The 18,815-nt window shown below is 50.2% G+C and overlaps 1 protein-coding gene and 1 pseudogene across 1 annotated transcript; one reads left to right on the top strand and one right to left on the bottom strand.

Moving 5' to 3' along the window:
* Positions 1 to 5,786: 5,786 nt before the first annotated feature.
* LOC132479327 (hypoxanthine-guanine phosphoribosyltransferase-like) lies at positions 5,787 to 6,807 on the bottom strand (annotated as a pseudogene).
* An 8,488-nt stretch (positions 6,808 to 15,295) lies between these two features.
* C2H1orf210 (chromosome 2 C1orf210 homolog) lies at positions 15,296 to 15,783 on the top strand. The gene is made up of 2 exons (XM_060082912.1): positions 15,296 to 15,314; positions 15,461 to 15,783. Exons 1-2 carry the CDS (start codon positions 15,296 to 15,298, stop codon positions 15,781 to 15,783), a joined length of 342 nt encoding a protein of 113 aa, XP_059938895.1.
* The last annotated feature ends 3,032 nt before the right edge of the window (positions 15,784 to 18,815 follow it).

The following is an 18,815-nucleotide window of genomic DNA, read 5'->3' as shown; positions in this document are numbered from 1 at the left end:
TTTTACATGTGTTGAGATTATGTTGCAAGTAACTTAAGTAGCATCTGCTTACAAACAGCATGTCACAAATGAACTATCACCACACCAACTAATTTTGAGTGGGTTGTGTATACATCTGGCTACTGCAATAGGAATACTTAAACCATAATGCATTTCTTAAAGTCTCAGTCATTGGAAAGTTACAGACCAAGAATAACGTTAATGCAGATATGCAGTTCTACACATTGTGAGGTCAACCTTCCAATCCAAAACAAAGCTGATAATGATAGAGCTAAAGGTAATTTACTTTTTAAAAAAGTAAGAATGGCAGCATGACTAACTCCACACAAGGCTGATAATTCACTGCTATGAAAGACGCCTTCCTGCAAATAGTGGGAATTCCAGCTCTTGGCACATACAGGAGTTTTGCCAGGTCGCCAGGGGTTCAGGGCAGCCAGGCCTCCTAGTGGAACACTGAAGCAGAGATTTTTAGTAGTCTTCATGCCATTTTACTTTCCAAATGCCAGATTTTAGTCACCTTCAATTAGAATGTTCCTAGTAAGAAGCCTGCTGTTGGACCTGAAAAAGAAAGGTAATGAAATTAGTTATCATTTGCCCATAACAACTGAAAAAGGACATGTGATTTTGGAACTGTCCAAGACTCATGGGGGCAGCCTTGTGCTCCACTGTGGAGCTAAAGAGGTCTGTGTTTGCTCGATGGTATCAACTGATACTGAAAATGGTTGTGTTTTGTTTTTTTTTTTTTTTTTTTTTTGTGGTACACGGGCCTCTCACCGTTGTGGCCGCTCCCGTTGCAGAGCACAGGCTCTGGACGCGCAGGCTCAGCGGCCATGGCTCACAGGCCCAGCCGCTCTGCGGCATGTGGAGTCTTCCTGGACCGGGGCACGAACCCGTGTCCCCTGCATCGGCAGGCGGACTCTCAACCACTGAGCCACCAGGGAAGCCCTGGTTGTGTATGTTAGCTAATCTGTAGCTTTGGGGCTGCTGCTTTTGGAGACGCAGTCTGTCGTGGTCCCTTTGGGTTGCCATAACAAAAGACTGGGTGATTTATAAACAACAAACACTATTTCTCACAGTTTGGGAGGGTAGAAGTCCAAGATCAGGGTGCCAGCATGGTCTGGTGAGGACCCTGTTCCAGGTCTCAGGTCCTCATAGGGCCGAAGGGCAAGGGAGCTCTCTCAGGCCTCTTTTATAAACATATTACAGGTATCCCTTAGAGATACTGTGGGTTCTGTTCCAGACCACAATAAAGTGAATAATTCAGTAAAGCGAGTCACATGAATTTTTTGGTTTCCCAGTGCATATAAAAGTTAGGTTTACGCTATACTGTAGTCTATTAAGTGTGCAATAACATTATGTCTAGAAAATACAATGTATATATCCTTAATTAAAAAATACTTTATTGCTAAAAAATGCTAACAATTTTCTGAGCCTTCAGCGAGTTATAATCTTGTTGCTGGTGGAGGGTCTTGCCTCGATGTTGGTGGCTGCCGACTGGTCAGGGTGGTGGTCGCTGAAGCTTGGGGTGGCCGTGGCAGTTTCTTAAAATAAGACAATGACGTCTGGATCAATTAACACTTTCTTTCCCTTGAACACTTAGAGGCCGTTGTAGAGTTATTAATTGCTCTGATTTCAATACTACTGTGTCTCAGGGAAACCCAAGGAGAGGGTGTCCATGCAATTATTTTTCAAAATAAACAGAGTGAGGGTTCCATCTTTGCTTCTTGGATTTAAGTCAAGCTATTACATATAAACTGTGTAAAGTCAGTATGTGAAGCTGAATGCTGCTTTGTTTTCCTCAGTGATTTTAAAGGAAATGGGTAGTTCCAATATGCCCCCCCCACCCTATTACATTCCTAAAGCATGCCCCTGTGTCTTGGTTCCTAGAATATTTTGAAAAATATTTAAGATATTTCTTTGTTATGTGCAACCCCAAATGCCGGTGTCTATCTATTCCATAAGTGCTTTAACTCTCTCTACTGTTCATCACAATTGCTTTTTGAAGCACCAAGTAAAATGTTGCCCAAAAAATATTAAGAAATTTTCTTTTTTTGAAATAAGCAACACATTAACCCAATTCCTAAGACCTGTCTTTGTTTGAAAAATGTTGATCAGCAAAAAAAAAAAAAAAAAAAAGAGAAAAAGTAATTGTTTTCAGGGTTTTTTTTTTTAAGGTAAATAGGTGGTAACAATTATACTTTCACTTAACTTCAGCAACAGCTAAAGCCATACTGTCAATTCAAAAACAGTTTTTGCTGTTCTTCCAGGAAACAACTCTATAGTGAGAGGAAGTTTGTCAGCAAATGCTTTTGGAACATCAGGCTGGGGCTGTATTCCTGAAGTTAGCAAGTGAGGGAGTGTGTGTGTTTGCACTCTGGGCTGAAAAGATGTGCCAGGTGTTTGTGACAAGCTGTGATGAGGACTGTAGATTACTTGGAATCCATTGTGTTCTTTTCCCTTGTTGGAAAAAGAAAGCTTCTGAAAACAAGCCCTTATTTAAATGAAGCCCCAGTTAATCCAACAAGGCTTGGATGAAGTCCCTTTTATACAAACTGGTTGACAAAGGCCATTTGGCCCCGAGGAACCCTGTGAGGCCAGAAGCTGGTATCAACACCCCAAAGAGGGTTCAGATAGTTCAAAGCTTAGGACCTTCTTAAAGCATAACAGACTTTTATCGAACTTGGTTAGAATGAAATTACCCAGTACTGCAAGCAGAGGTCTTACATAGAATGCCAACAAACCCCCATTAGAATGACTAACAGTTACTGAACATTTACAGGTGTCAGGAAAAGATACTGACACCTCCTCATGGGCTCCCCACCTCTTGAGGCAGGTTTCATTGTGATTATCCCCATTTTACAGATGAGGAAACTGATGCTTCCTAAGGGTGTTAAGTGGTGGAGCTCAGCTTTGACCCCAGACAATTGGATCCACAACCAGAGAGCTTAACTCCACATTGGGCCTGCTAAATGGTCCTGTCTAGATAGCAAGCAGGGTAAAAGTCTTTTCCAGCATTCACAGGGGGTGGCTACCATCTGCATGTGTCACCTCCAAAGTCTTACAAATGATTTTAAAAAGCCAACCCTTATGTACTCAGAAAGCATTAGAGGTTTTATTCCAGGAAAATAATTTGCTCATCTCTGTGCTGTGTCATGATTGAGTGGGGGCCCTTTAAAAGGCAAGGGTGGGCCGGCAGAGATGGGCAGGCATGAATTTTCAGGGCGTCTTGCCTTTAAGGTACACCAGGTCCTTGCTTCACCCCCAGATCACTCTGAAACCCTAGAACCACTAGCACCCGACACAAATGACTCATTGTCCTTGGCCTCAAAAAACAGCAAGCCTACTTAGAATACAAAGCACATTTTATGGGAGTAAACTGCCACCACCGGCCATAGACACACCTTCTTCCTGCAGGATCCGTAGCCTAGCTGAAGAGTGGGGATGGCTTCCTGGCTGCTCAATCTCACTTCAAATGTTATTTGAGGATAAGGAGTAGTGATGACGCAAGCCCATTAGCTCTCATGATTCATTCACCAATGTCATAGGGATGTCCCACCCTTTTCTTAACCCTTTTTCCCTGAAGGCATGTTGGTGCTCCATCCTTGCCCACACCCTGAGGAAGGGATGCTTGTTCTGATTGGGGCATCGGAGTGGGTGTGTGTGCAATAGCACGCAGGACTGGGCTTCCTGTTCCCGTGGGAAGAAATGCCTTTTCCCAGGCATGAGTGGTGCTGGCCACCAGAGGATTTCCACTCGGGAATGCTCCAACACTCCCGGAGTCTCAGGTGGGACCTACTTTCCTCCTTTCCAGACCCCAGGAGAAAGTGAGAATGTGGAAGAGATGAGCATTCCTATTGCAGGGAACCCAGGGAGGCAGGGCTGGAAGGGGCAGCCTGATAGGGCCACTCTGTCCTGCTGTTCTGCCACCTCTGGCCACTGGCCTGGGCGTTACATCCCTCGGGAGAGGGTATGGTCATCCTCTGCCAGGTCTGCTGAGTTCTGTTCCTCCCAGATCCAGTTACCCAAGAGGTAACTGATCACAGGATGCCACAGATGGCTACCTCATCACACTGGGCACCTGTGATGTCCAATTATAAATCCGTTGTGGCAAGTTGGAGCTGTTGGCTTGGGAGGAAGTTGTCCCGTGAACCTGGATGTTGGATGTGGCAACCATCTGAGGTGATTATACTGGAGTTTCAGGGATATACTGGGATAGAGGAGGTTTAGCAAGCTCTCTCTCAGGGCTTTGCGGAATACCATGGCCCCAGACAGGCTGGTCTGCCTTGAGCAAGTTAGGAAACCGTAGAAGCTGTGATGTCCAAGCGTTTCCCTAGTCTCAGGTGTAGGTCTGGGAAGCACCTCTGGGAATATATCCCTTGACCTTACTTCAGTGATGACCAGGTCAGAGAGCTTGCTTTCACCAAGTCTCAAGCCCAGTCCCTGCTGGGACTACGTCAGGGATGCTCTGAATGCTGGGGCACGTCCAGGATGTCAGTGTTGGCAGAACAGGAGCAAAGAACAGCCAGCCTCCAGGGAAGATGGGGGCTGAATGAAGGAGAAGAGGGCAGGATGGTGCTACCTCCACTGCTGGGAGGCTGGACGCAACTGGGAGCAGGAAATGGGCAGCCACCCTTCAGAGGCTTGCAAAGAAGAGGTGCTCTACCGAATCAAAGGGGTACCTGTTTACCATAGAATAGAGGTTCCTGCACACACAGTGTGCAGGAACTGGCGTGTTAACACCAGTTCTTAACCCCAAGAGAGCGAGACCCCTGGAATTCCAAACATTCATTCATTCGACAAGTTTTTATTGAGCCCTTACTCCCTGCCAAGCCTGTGAGCATATTTGTGACTGGATGTGCAAATGCATTTTGTTTTTCTCATCAGCTGCTTTTTTTTTTCTTTTAAAGAGAAGCCTTTATTTAAGGATTTTATATTGAAGACTCAAAAAAGTGGCAGGTTTTTGGAACTTACCGATCTGTATTTAAAAGGAACTGTTGACAGAGATTCACCGGAGGGCTTCCCTGGTGGCACAGTGGTTGAGAGTCCGCCTGCCGATGCAGGGGACACGGGTTCGTGCCCCGGTCTGGGAAGGTCCCACATGCCGCGGAGCAGCTGGGCCCGTGAGCCATGGCCGCTGAACCTGCGCGTCCGGAGCCTGTGCTCCGCAATGGGAGAGGTCAGAACAGTGAGAGGCCCGCGTAGCGCAAAAAAAAAAAAAAAAAAAAAAAAAGATTCACCGGAAATAATCTGAACCAGTGGGAAAATACAGTTAATACTACTGAAACCTACTAAAATAATTCCAGGACATATGGTTTATCCAACATAATGATACCTCTAAATGCTGTCACTGATATGAAGCTGACTGCTTCTTACTTTTCTAAGCACACAGTGGTATAATGAACAATATTCAATCACTTCTGTTCTTTCCTGAATATATAAAAATTAAAATACCAATTTAAAAACTAATATATTCTTTGCTTTAAATGTTTCTTACAGATACAATTTCAATATTTTCATTCACTAGTGATGTGGTTTAAGGGATTTTTCATTCACGAGTCAAACAGCAATCTACCGAAAGGGAACTGATAGTCTATAGGCTCATCGTGCAAATAGAGTTCAGGAATGCAGCAACTGATGTTTCTAAAATACAAAACAGATAAAATTCTTAGAAGATACATACAGTAAGCTCTACTAAGCAGCTGGCCACAGAACTAGAACATTTGATAATTTTACTGGTGATTTCAATGGGACTCCAGATGTTTCTAAACTCAACGTGAACTCTCATCTTAGGCTTTGTATTTTGCTTTTCTAGTTTCACTGATAACACAAACATGATTCAAATCCCTGAAGTATTCATTATAGTCAAGGGCATATCCTACAACAAACTTGCCTGGAATTTCAAATGCAACAAAGTCTGGTCTATATCCAACACTTTGAGGGGTCCTTTTCACCAGCAAACTTGCAACCTTGACCATCTTTGGATTATGCTGTTCGACCAAGGGAAGCAAGGTTTGCACTGTTTTGTCAGTGTCAATGATACATTCAACAATCAAGATATTCTTTCCAGTCAAAGTTGAGAGAGCATCTCCACCAATTACCTTTTTTAAAAAATTATTTTTTAATTTATTTGGCTGCATTGGGTCTTCACTTCTGCACGCGGGCTTTCTCTAGTTGCGGTGAGCGGGAGCTACTCTTTGTTATGGTGCGTGGGCATCTCATTGCGGTGGCTTCTCTTGTTGCGGAGCACGGGCTCTAGGCGCTTGGGCCTCAGTAGTTGTGGCACGCGGGCTTAGTAGTTGTGGCTTGTGGGCTCTAGAGCGCAGGCTCAGTAGTTGTGGCGCACGGGCTTAGTTGCTCCGCGGCATGTGGGATCTTCCTGGACCAGGGCTTGAACCCGTGTCCCTTGCATTGGCAGGCGGATTCTTAACCACTGTGCTACCAGGGAAGTCTCTCCACCAATTACTTTTATGTCACCTGTTGACTGGTCATTACAGTAGCTCTTCAGTCTGATAAAATCTACCATCATAGGAATGGATCTATCGCTTTTTCTGTTCAGTGCTTTGATGTAATCCAGCAGGTCAGCAAAGAATTTATAGCCCCCCTTGAGCACACAAAGGGCCACGATGTGATGGCCTCCCATCTCCTCCATCACATCTCGAGCAAGCTGTTCAGTCCTGTCCATAATTAGTCCATGAGGAATAAACACCTTTTCCAAATCCTTAGCTAATGATTAGGTATACAAAATAAACCCAGGTCATAACCTGGTTCATTATCACTAATCATGATGGTGGGGCTGCAGGTCACCATAACGGAGCTGGCTGGTGTGTGGGCTGAGGGCAGTCGGGGCTCTCATTAGCTTCTTAAAGGGGACGCAACTACCCCAAGGCTAAGAGCCCTGGGTCTGCCACAGGGAGGGGTTGGGTGAGGTGGAGGAGGAAGTAGGTGCAGGCTGGGGACAGGGACACCTCATTCTTTTGCTTGCTCAGCATTCATTCCTGGTTCTTCTAGTAGCAGCACCCCAAGTCTCCTTTGGGAAATATACAAATCTTTTTTTTTGCAGTACGCGGGCCTCTCACTGTTGTGGCCTCTCCCGCTGTGGAGCACAGGCTCCAGACGCGCAGGCTCAGCGGCCATGGCTCACGGGCCCAGCCGCTCCGCGGCATGTGGGATCTTCCCAGACCGGGGCATGAACCCGTGTCCCCTCCATTGGCAGGCGGACTCTCAACCACTGCGCCACCAGGGAAGCCCCTAAGCAAATCTTTGAAAAGCAGTGATTGCTATCTGTCACTTCAAATGATTGTGAGGAATGGAACACCTTAATAGTGTTAACTCATAGGAGCAGTGGGGATGTATCTGGAAACGTGCTGGACCTAGAGGCAGAAGACCTGGGTTCAAATTCTACCTCTGCCATGTACTTATAGAGCTGTTAGCACATAATCATTGGACCTCTGATTCAGCAGGTTGAGTTGATATGTTTCAGATGATAGTAAAACCACCACTGGTCTGTAAACCCTACCTCAGGACCACTCCATGGTTCATGTCCTAGGGCTTATCTGTATCACCTGGGTAACCTCCATTTCTATATGCCATCATCTGCCCACCACCTTCTATGTTTCCAACTTTCTCTAGTACGTCAGTAATCGCTCCTAAAATCTATCAGTCCTACCACTTTTTCAGGGTTCCTCACCCCTCCCCGACCCCATCCTCACTTCCCTCTTTACCTGGCCTGATTGTCTGGGCCATCATGTCAACCACTGCCTTGCCTACAGCTCAGCCCTCTTGCCCCTCTCTGGCTTTATCAGACTTGCCTGGCAAGGCCCCAATCCTGATTAAATTCCAGGCTCCATCTTCTCCCCAACTGCACACTTGGAGTGGCTGGAAAACAAAACATTCAGCCACCCTTACTGATATCACTTTAAATTCATGCCGCTCACCTCAAGGGGGTCCTGATGCTGCCTGGCAAGCCTACCACACTCCATTCTCTCTCCAAAGCCCCAGGATGATGAACTTACACCTTCTCTTCTCTCCTCGAACCCCAGCACCCGCTCCCCACTCTTCACTCTCAGCGGATGACACTGCTTCCTATCTCTCTGGAAAAACAGAAGCCACGGGAAGAAAACTCCTTAAGGCTCCTGTCACTCACCTGACCCTCCTCCTTCCTCAGAGGGAACCTCCCTGCTCCTGCCCAAGGCCAGCCCTCCACCTGTGCGCTCAACCCCACACCCCTCAATGCCATTAAGGACTTCCCACCCCCACTGTCCCTTCTCTCTTCCTTCTGCATCATCAGTTTCCTCCCTCTCCTGGATTATTTTGACCAGCATACACACGTGGTCTAAAAGCTCCTAGCCTTGAAAAAATCCTTCCTTGATCCCACACTCACCTCCCATATCTGCCCCATTTCTCTGCTTCTTTTATAGCAAAATTCCTTGACGGCATTGTTTCTACTTCCTCTGCTCCCATACCCATGCATCGCTCCGGTTGGGCCTATGTCCCTGACAAATCAGTGACATTGTCCTTGTCAAGGTCATCAGTGACGGCTACACGGCCAAATTCAATGTCAATTTTCAGTTCGTGTTGTCTTAGTTGACCTAGCCTCAGCATTTGGCGTAGCTGGTGAAGCCCTTGCCCTTGAAGCGCTTTCTTCTCTGACCTCCAGGGCACCTGCCTCGCCTGTCTGACTCTCACCACACGGGCCGCTCCCCAGTCTCTTTTCCTGCTTCTCCTCCACTCCCTGACCTCTGCTCCCCGAGTGCTCCAGGGCTCAGCCCTCAGCCCTCTTCTCTTTCTGCACTTCTCTTTGGGGCCTCACCTAGATGACCAGCTTTAAAATACCATCCAGGGGTTTCCCCGGTGGCACAGTGGTTGGGAGTCTGCCTACCGATGCAGGGGATGCGGGTTCGTGCCCTGGTCCGGGAGGACCCCACATGCCGCGGAGCGGCTGGGCCCGTGAGCCATGGCCGCTGAGCCTGTGCGTCCGGAGCCTGTGCTCCGCAACGGGAGAGGCCACGGCAGTGGGAGGCCCGCGTACCGCAAAAAAAAAAAAAAAAAAAAAAAAAAAATACCATCCATTTTTGGGCTTCCCTGGTGGTGCAGTGGTTGAGAGTCCACCTGCCGATGCAGGGGACACGGGTTCGTGCCCCGGTCCGGGAAGATCCCACGTGCCACGGAGCGGCTGGGCCCGTGAGCCATGGCCACTGGGCCTGTGCGTCCAGAGCCTGTGCTCTGCAACGGGAGAGGCCACAACAGTGAGAGGCCCACGTACCGCAAAACAAAACAAAAAAACATCCACTTTTTACTGGTTCCTCAATTTATATTTCTAGCCCTTACCTTCTGCTGTCTTCAGGCTGGTTTATGCTATTGCCTACTTAGTATGTTCTTGGATGAATCACGGGCATCTCACAAGTAACATGTCCAAAACTGAGGTACAGATTGCCCTTCCAAAGCTGTCACCTCTGCAGTCTCCCACAACTCCATCCTTCTAGTTGCTCAGGTCAAAACTTTGGAGTTATTCTTGCTCCCTTTCTTTTTCTCAAACCCCATATCCAGTCAGCAAATCGTGTTGACTTCACCTTCAAAGTACATCCAGAATCTGAGCACTTCTCCCCGTTTCTGCCTGACCACCCTGATGCCACATTCCCCTTCTCTGGGATGATAGCAACGGCTCCCTAACTGGCTGCCCCACTTCTGCGTTGGCCTCTTCTAGTCCATTCTTCACAAAGAAGCCGAAGAAGTCCAGTCCTTTGGTCCCTGGCTCCGATCATCAGTGGCTTCCCATCATCTCACGGAGGGAAGGACCCAGAGCAGCACCACCTCAGCTGGCTCTGGACAGGCCTCTCATGCAGCTCCTCCCATCTCTCCCCACTTACTGAACCCCATCCAGCCGGCCTCCTTTCTGTTGCTTGAACAAGCCATACTCTTGTTTCTCTATCTTTGTTCTGGCTCTTCCCTCTTTCTGAAATGTTCTTCCCCCAGATATTGGCATGGTTGCTCATTCACTCTTATTCAGATCTCAGCTCAAACATCCCCCCTTCAGCGAGTCCCCCCCTTTTCTGACCACCTAATATAAAATAGCAGCTCTGGGACTTGCCTGGTGCTCCAGTGGATAAGACTCTGCACTCCCAATGCAGGGGTCCCGGGTTCGATCCCTGGTCGGGGAACTAGATCCTGCATGCATGCTGCAACTAAGAGCACACATGCCGCAACTAAGAAGTCCGCATGCCGCAACTAAAGATCTTGCATGCCACAATGAAGATCCCGGATGCTGCAACTAAGACCCAGCACAGCCAAAATAAATAATAAATAAATAAATATTTTTTTAAAAAAGACTGTCACCCATAGAAGTCACAGTTATTAAAAAAGAAAAAAATAGCAGCCCCTTCCACAACTCCATCACTCGAAGCTATTTTACTTTCTTCATAGCACTAACCATTATCTGAAATGATCGTATTTATTTCTTTGCTTGTGTATTGTCAATCTTCACCACCAGAATGAAAGCTGTATGGCGGCAGGAACTCTCCCCGGCAGCTAGCACAGAGCCTACCACGTGGTTGCCAGGGCTGCCACAGAAGGTTGTGAAGGTTGTTCACTGTACCAGAGCTCCTGGCTGATGGGCCGGTGGGTGCCAGTATCCAGCCTCCTCTCTGCTCTCCATGCTGTGGGGCATCTAGCAGGTGGCCTTTTGCTATTTTGCAATGCTTGCCATATGGGCTGGCTGTGGCTCTGTGGTGGGCATTTAGTAAGTATTCATTGAATAACTGGCTTACTAATGGATGGGTAGACCTTTACTTGTTTTCTTCTGTGGGACTTAATGCAAATTACCATCTCAAGGCCTCATTTTATTCATCTGTTAAGGAAATAATTAACATCTATCTCATAGTACAGTCAGGAGGATTAAATGAAATAATTTATTAAAAAGCTGGCTCAAATCTGATTACATTTGTAGGACATATCCAGAATAGGCAAATCCATAGAGACAGAGAGCAGATTAGACGTTGCTGGAGGCTGGGGAGGGGGAAATGAGGAGTGATTACTGAATGAGTGGGGAGAATGCTTTTGGTGTGAAGAAAATGTTTTAGAACTACATAGAGTGATGGTTGCACAACATTCTGAATGTACTAAATGCCACTAAATTGTGCACTGAAATTGACTGATATGGTGAATTTTTTGTTGTGTGAACTAGGTTATACTATGTGAATACCTCAATTAAAACAACAACAACAACAACAACAAAACCACCTGGCACAGTGCCCAGGACATGGTAGGTGTTCAATGAATATCTTTTGAATCCTGTGATTTTCTTGCTTCAAATTCAAACCAAAACCCTAAAACTTCCTTGGCTCTTCACTGACCCATCCAGGATAATCTCCACTTTTGTCTCATTTATTTCAAGAGTATTTATTGTTGTCATTTTAGATATTAGGGATTTGAAGGGGAACAAGACAGACACAGACCCTATCTCCAGAGTTCACAGGCTCATAGGGCACTCTGACAAGTAAAGAGAAAATCACAATGCTGTGTGGTCAGGGCTATGGGGGAGAAGGGCCAGGGTCTTCAGAGGGCACAGAGCGGGGAGGAGGGATCCAGACTAGGGTGCATCTAGATAAAGAGGACCTAAGCTGGGACCCATGTGATGGGAGGAACAGTCAGCCAGGTGGGAGGTGGACATGTCGGGGGGAGAGGATGAAGGTTAAGGTTGGAGGAAAGCAGGGGTCCCAGGAAGAGTGCATGCAAAGCCTGGGAGATGAGAGCATGGTGGGTTCTAGGAATAGGGAACAGTTTGGTGTGACTGCAGCAGAGAGTGTGAGGTGTAGGTGGGAGGGTTAGGAAGGGGCCATTGGCGGTAGGAGCTCAGACTCGGAGCCAAGATCTTCAAGGTCCTGCATGAACTGGCCTCCACTTTCCAGCCACAGTTCTACCGTGCCCCACTTGCAAGCCTTGGCAGCAGCCCTTGCTCCGCTGTGCCCTGCGGGTTCCTGTGAACTCCTGTGCCAGCATGGCTTAGCTCATGGAACACTTCCTCCCTTAGATATTTACTGAGAGCCTGCCCTGTGGCAGGTGCTGGGAACCCAGAGACTGTCAAACTTGGCTCCACCCTGGGAGAGCTCCCCTGCTAGTCCAGTTGGGTAGGCAGCACAGGAAGAAACAATTACAAGATCGTGAAAGCAATGCTGTGACAGACGGTGCTCTGGGGATGGAGGAGGCGGGGCTTGCCAGGTGGAGGCGGGGCTTACTGGGCTAGACGGAGGGCTCTGGGAACGTGACCCCGTGAGGGTCTGAAAGGACAAGGAGGCACTCGGCCTGGGGAAGAGGAGTAAGGCAAAAGGTAGAGGTTCAGAGCCTAGCTTTGTGGGGTCACAGGATCCTTGAGATCCAGATGGAGGCTTGTACCCTGTCCAGGTAAACACACATACACACAATAACCCCCCAAGGGCACATACACACGCCTCAAAAGGCCTCTGAACTCACACTCTCCATTGACCTACACACACACACACACATACACACACACACTCACACACACACACACACACAGAGACACGCTTACATACACTTTTGCAGGCAGTTTTGCGTCTTCTTGGTCCCTCTGGCTTTGCCTGGAGAATGCCTACCCCCCTCCCCTCTGGTTCCGGCCGGCCGCCTACACAGGAGGTCCGTCTTCAACTCTGGACTTCGTACCTGTCACAGGAAATTCACTTGTTTATCAGGGCCGCCAGCTTGAGCGGCTGCCTGCTGAAGACTGCCCCCTCTCTGGATCCCAGCGGCACTAACCCCCCAACCGCCCCCGCCCCCGGCACTGGGGGTGGGGGTGAAGCCTGCGCCAGAAGGTTCTCCGCAATTCTTGGGAAGGTGTAGCATAAGTCCTCCCTATTGGAGGCTCTGCTCTCCGCCCTCATCTGCGGCTTCGGCCCCGCCTGGCTGCTGTGTCCACAGGTGAGTCAAGCTGCAGTTCTGGCCCGCCCACCTGGCCGGGTCCTGCCGGCTGTAACTGGAAGCTCCTCCGCGGACCGTGCACAGTTCCTACAGGTGGGGAGCAGAGGGAAAGACACTGGGGGGGCCTGGGATGGGGAACCCACAGATACCCGAGGGCTCCTGGGAGCAGGAAAGGAGCTACAAATCAGGGTGGGGTGTGTGTTTGTCGGTGGAAGAAATGTGACCAGAAGGGGTGGGGTGACAGCCTGAGGGTGTGTGTGTGGGTGTGTGTGTGTGTGTGTGTGTGTGTGTGTCCTTGGGAAGAATTCACAGGGACAGGGCAGGAAGGAAAGGAGTAGGAGTAAAATCTTTAAAACGTCAGGTTGAATTCAACTCACTTCAATTTAACAAAATCCTTTTTTTTTTTTGAGGACCCAGTGCCTAGTGCCGGGCTTGTGGTAGGCACCCGATGAATGTTTGCTGATGAATGGATGAGTGAATGATTTACTCCTCCTTTCTAATGCCCCCCCACCCTACCCCCATGTTCACCCATCTCACAAACATGTACAGAGCAGCTGACTACTAAGCTCTCTGCCGGTGCCAGGGCGCACGTTATTCAGCCCAGTCCCTGACCAGGGAGCTGCCCATCTAGTAACTGGCCAGTTCTGACTGGTGGCTGACTGGGCAGGGCAGTGAAGGGGGTGATGAGGGGGGCCCTGGGACAACCTCACAGGCAGGTATGGTCTGATTTGACCTTGAGGGTTGGGGGACTCAAAAAACTGAGGAGGGGGTGGCTGGGAAACAAGAGGGCAAGGCAGGGTGTGTGTGTGAGTGAGTGTGTGTGTGTGTGTGTGTGTGTGTGTAGGTGTGTGTGTGTAGCACGGGGAGGGAACTGGAGGCTGTGTGCTGGATTGCGTGCTGGATTGCGAGGCCTTGAAGGATGTGCTGAGGAATCTGCACGCAGCCTCGCGGGCCTGGGGGGCTTGTGCAGGATTTTTAAGCAGGGGAGTAATGGGGTCAGATTTGAGCCATAGGCCCATCACTCTGAGGAATGGATGAGAGGTGAGGAGAGACCAGTTAGGAGGTTATTGCAAGAGTTGTGGTACAAGGTGAAGGTGGCATGGACTGGGGCAGTGGCGGCGGGGTGCAGAGGAGGGGCATAGGCATTCTAGGGGTATTGAGAGGAAGAACGCGTGGGGCTTGGTGGCAATGTGGAGTTGAGGAGGGAGGGCATCATTACAGTATTGATATTACAGAGTATGGCCGGGTACTCCCCTAAACTAGGTGCTTCTCTCTTAGGTGCTTTCCTAGCCTGGACACTCCTCCCAGGTCCTCCTCTGCTTCAGATACCTCCAGCCCCAGCTGTTCCTCCTCCAGGTACTTCTGTAACCCAGACGCTCTTCCTGTAGGTGCTTCCCAGAATCAGGTGCTGTTCCCCCAGACACTCCTCTGGCCCAGTTGCTCTTCCTCCAGGTATCCTGAGCCTATAAGATCTTCCTCCAAATATTCCCTTAATTCAGATGCTCTTCCTCCTCTAGATCCTTCCCAGCCCCTAGTGATTCTCAGCCAGATATTTTCCTGATCCAGTTGATTTACATTTGGCTACTCCTAGAATACAGCTCGCCGCCCCCTGGGGCAGAGGTGAAAGGACAAGGAATGTGCCTGAAGGGCTGAGGGTAGCGGTGGTGGGTGTGGACTCAGGGCTTCTGACTCAGGGGCAGAGGGGCCAGGCTGTGTCTGGAGCTTCCTGTCCTGGGTGGAGCCCAGCACCGTCCTCCATGCTGGTCTCCACTTTGCCCATTAGCTCCCAGCAGTTGCTGTTGCCCAACCTCTGGAAGCCAGGACTACCTCTGCCCCACCTACCATCCTCATCTTACCAAGCAGGGGAGCAGCCTGGGCTCTGGGCCCTGGCATCAGAGACCTGGGTTCAAGTCCTGGGACTTTGGCTGAGTTAATTCACCTTTCTGGGCCTCAGAGTCCTCACCTGGAGAGTGGGGATAATGTTTATACCCTCATTACAAGGTTCTATAAGCACGTTGCCTGGTGACTGAATCATAAGTTGTGCTCAGTAAATTCCGGCAATGAGTTATTTTTCCAGCTGCTTCCGGGTGTTCCCTCACAAACAGCCAGTTTCCGTGGCTCGGCTTGTTTTTCTCCTGTGGGCAACTGGTTATGGTCAATTGTCCAGTCTCCGGAGTTTGTGCAGCGCCCTCACACAGCTGTGAGTGTGGCCTGGAACATGCGCCCTGTGGCCATCCCTGACATCCAAACGTGTGTGTATGTTCCAGGACTCTGTGCCCTGGGGCTGCCTGGCGTCTGGGAGTCTCCTTAGAGCCAGGGCTCTTCTGGCAGAGGCTGAGGCCCACCAGTGTCTTCTGGCCCCTCAATGAGTGAGGCAAACCGAAGTGAGTGACAGTGGGAGGGAGGCTGAGGAGGGGATTGGGTACCCCTTAGATGCTGAGGTTGCGGGGAGGAACTTGCGCCACTCCCCTCAGTTTCCCCAGGGAGCCAATCCGGGGCCCCATCCCTAACACTGTCCCTTTCTCTGCAGCCACTGTGGAGCCCTCGGAGCTCCCCACAGCATCGGCCGTATCCCCTGGACTGGGCAGCGGGGCCCGGGCATGGCCTGTGCTGGTAGGGGTCGTGCTGGGGGCTGTGGTCCTTTCTCTCCTCATCGCACTTGCTGCCAAATGCCACCTCTGCCGCAAATACCGTGCCAGCTACCAGCACCGCCCGCTGTCTGGGACAGGGAAAGGGATCCGCCCCGAGGTGGGTGAAGATGAGGATGACGATGGCTTCATCGAGGACAATTACATTCACCCTGGGGTTGGTGGGCTGGGGACGGAGGGAAGTAGGGACCACTTCTCCCTCTGAGCCGTCATCTTCAGACCCCCCCACTCCTATGCCCGACAGCTTAAGGACAGCCGATACTTTGTGGGAACCACAAGCCTCAGGGACTTGGTGGCTAGGGCTTAAGGGCGGACCAGGGGTAGATCAATCCCCCCTTCCTTGACACTAGCCACCAAAGTGACCATGACCCTCTCTTGCTCAGTAACCCTCAATGGCTCCCTCTTGTTCTTGGGATAAAGCCTACCAAGGCCCTGGCTATGAAATCAGGCCTCTGTCAGCCTTTGGTTTCCTTTCCTGCCTTTCCCTACTTTACTCCCTACTTAACCAATTATTTGTTATTCCTCCCCCACCTACCATGCTGTTTCTCCATGGACCTTTGCTCACACTCTTCCCTTGTCTCCCTGCCCTTCTCTTCTCCCAAGTCCTTTATGACAGTGATGAGAATCCCTGGCCAGTAGACCCCATGTGGCCTGCCTACCTGCCAGCATTTCACATGTGCCCAGGTGATAATATCTTAACAGGTGAAAATCATTGAGCCAAGTTTCTTAGGGAGATTTTTTCCTATCAATCAAGTGGTAATCTAAATAGTTATAATATATTATGTTTTTCACAGATACTAATAAATCTATTTTCATTTTAAATAAAAATAGGAGGAAGTCACTCATTTGTTACTTTCCTGAACTGAAACTTGTGCACAAACATGTCCCTTGTCACTCAGAGCCATGACAGTGCTCAGACATCCTCTCCCTGGGACACCTTACTGGAGCCCCTCCCTTCCATAACACCTGTGAGTTCCCCTACCAGTCTCTTACCACGTTTAATTTTTTTTTTTTTTTTTGCGGTACGCAGGCCTCTCACTGTTGTGGCCTCTCCCGTTGTGGAGCACAGGCTCCGGACGCGCAGGCTCAGCAGCCCTGGCCAACAGGCCCAGCCGCTCTGCGGCATGTGGGATCTTCCCGGACCGGGGCACGAACCCGTGTCCCCTGCATCGGTAGGCGGACTCTCAACCACTGCGCCACCAGGGAAGCCCACTACGTTTAATTTTAATCTTTATTACAATTTGCACTAACCCCTTACCGGGCTAGACTGTGAATTCTCTGAGGCCACAGTCTGCGCCTTGTTCTGTGTCCTCAGAGTCTCTCACACGGCAGATGCTAAATAAATATTTGTTGACTTTGTTGAATTCCCGTGGGCTGATGGGCGAGTGGATGAAAGGGTGTGGAGTCTACTGTGGAAGACTTTATCAAGAACCTTGGCAGAGAAGAGAAGGACAGAGTCATGGTTGCTGGGGGGCAGTTTGGGGCAAGGGAGACAGTTTCAAGACGGCAGAGACTTGAGTTAAGCTTCTTTGGTTGCAAGCAATGGAAAGGAGTTTTGGGGGTGAATTAAAGGGACAGCTGACTCAGGAGGGCAGGAAGCAGGTGGTCCCAGCCGCCTGAGGTCAGGCATGGGACCTCTAGTGCTTTGTCATTTATGGGCACTTATGAGGCTCCATGCCTGGGACTTCCAAACTCTTGATTCTGGGTCTCAAGTATTCAGGTGCTAGAATCTGATTGGCCCAGCTTGAGTCAAGTATCTACTACTGCGGGGCTTCCCTGGTGACGCAGTGGTTGAGAATCCACCTGCCAATGCAAGGGACACGGGTTCGAGCCTTGGTCCGGGAAGATCCCACATGCTGCGGGACAACTAAGTCCCTGCGCCACAACTACTGAGCCTGCGTGCCACGGCTGCTGAAGCCTGCATGCCTGGAGCCCATGCTCCACAAGAGAGACCACCGCAATGAGAAGCCCATGCACCGCAACCAGAGACAAACCCACGCACAGCAACAAAGACCCAACAAAGCCAAAAAAAAAAAAAAAGGATCTACTACTGGTGCAAACAGTTCTGACCAGTGGGGGCAGGCTCCTGTAGTCCACTTGTGATTTGGGGAGCCCACCTGTTTGTTCCAGGTCAGTCCCAGCCAGAAAAGGGGAAGTCGTCGGGAACCAGGCAGCCACTCACATGTGTCCACCGGATGCAGTGTTAGCCTTTGAGGAAAGAGCCAGCAGAGAAAGAAAGTGAGGGCTGACTAGTATAGGGGGGTGCTTGAGGAAAAGGCAGGAGGTCCAGGAGGGTTGCAGTGTAGGGTCCAGGGTGCCCGTGCCAGTGATGAAGCTGAAGAGGGGGATGTCGTTTGTGGGGATGGATTGCAGGGGAGAGACCCAGACATGACTAAGGTGTGGTACAGGGAACAGAGAGATTCCAGAGGTGTGACAGAGGCAGGGTCACATGTGGAAGGGATGGGGGCGGATGGCAGGGGTGGTTGACAGAACTTTCGGCTGCTGGACGTGGGGAGTAGGGAATCAACGAAGCCACCCTGGTTTCTGACTGACTGGCTGGGCACTTGAGGAAGAGCAGGTTTTGGGGGAGGGAGGGTTCAATGCCGGACATGGGATTTCCAGGGGAGAGATGCCTGGGGCAGCTGGATTCACAGGGCGAAGGCCAGTCTGTAGATGTGGGCTTGGGAATCATTGACAATAGGGTCCCTGAGTCCCTGGGAGTGAGTCAGATCACCAGGGAGGGGGCGGGGTAGCGGAGGCGCTGAGGACTGAGCAGGGAAACACTGGCAGAGGAGGGTTTGTCTGCAGAGGAGGATGTGGCAGGAGAGCTTGGCGAGAAGCTGCCAGGGAGGAGGGGAGCCCAACCCCAGCCATTGTTCCTCAGTCCCGAGACAGCTGACCTCCTCGCAGGCCCAGGGAGGCCCTGTGTGGGCCCCAGCCCGAGACCCCGGAGAGGAGGCTGAATAGCAGAGCGTGTCCTGGCTTCTAGGGGAGGAGCTGCTGGGAACCCAGGTGGGTCTGTCCCCTGTCCTTATGCGTTCCCAAGGTCCACCTGGAGGGGCTGCCCTGCCTGCAGTTCGGGGCTAGGAAAGAGCTCGGCCGTCCCCGTTTTCACATCTTCTTGGGGACTTGAGTCAGAACCTCTGAGGGATCCAGGAGGAGGTAAGGGCCCAACCCCAGATTAGAAGTCACTTTTCTGAGCCCAGCACCAAGAAGGGTTGGCAGGGAAGGCTTCCT

The sequence above is a fragment of the Mesoplodon densirostris genome, chromosome 2, assembly GCF_025265405.1.
Source record: "Mesoplodon densirostris isolate mMesDen1 chromosome 2, mMesDen1 primary haplotype, whole genome shotgun sequence".
Lineage (NCBI taxonomy): Eukaryota > Metazoa > Chordata > Mammalia > Artiodactyla > Ziphiidae > Mesoplodon > Mesoplodon densirostris.
The sequence above is the reverse complement of the archived record's forward strand: the minus strand, read 5'-3'. Positions and strand labels throughout refer to the sequence as shown.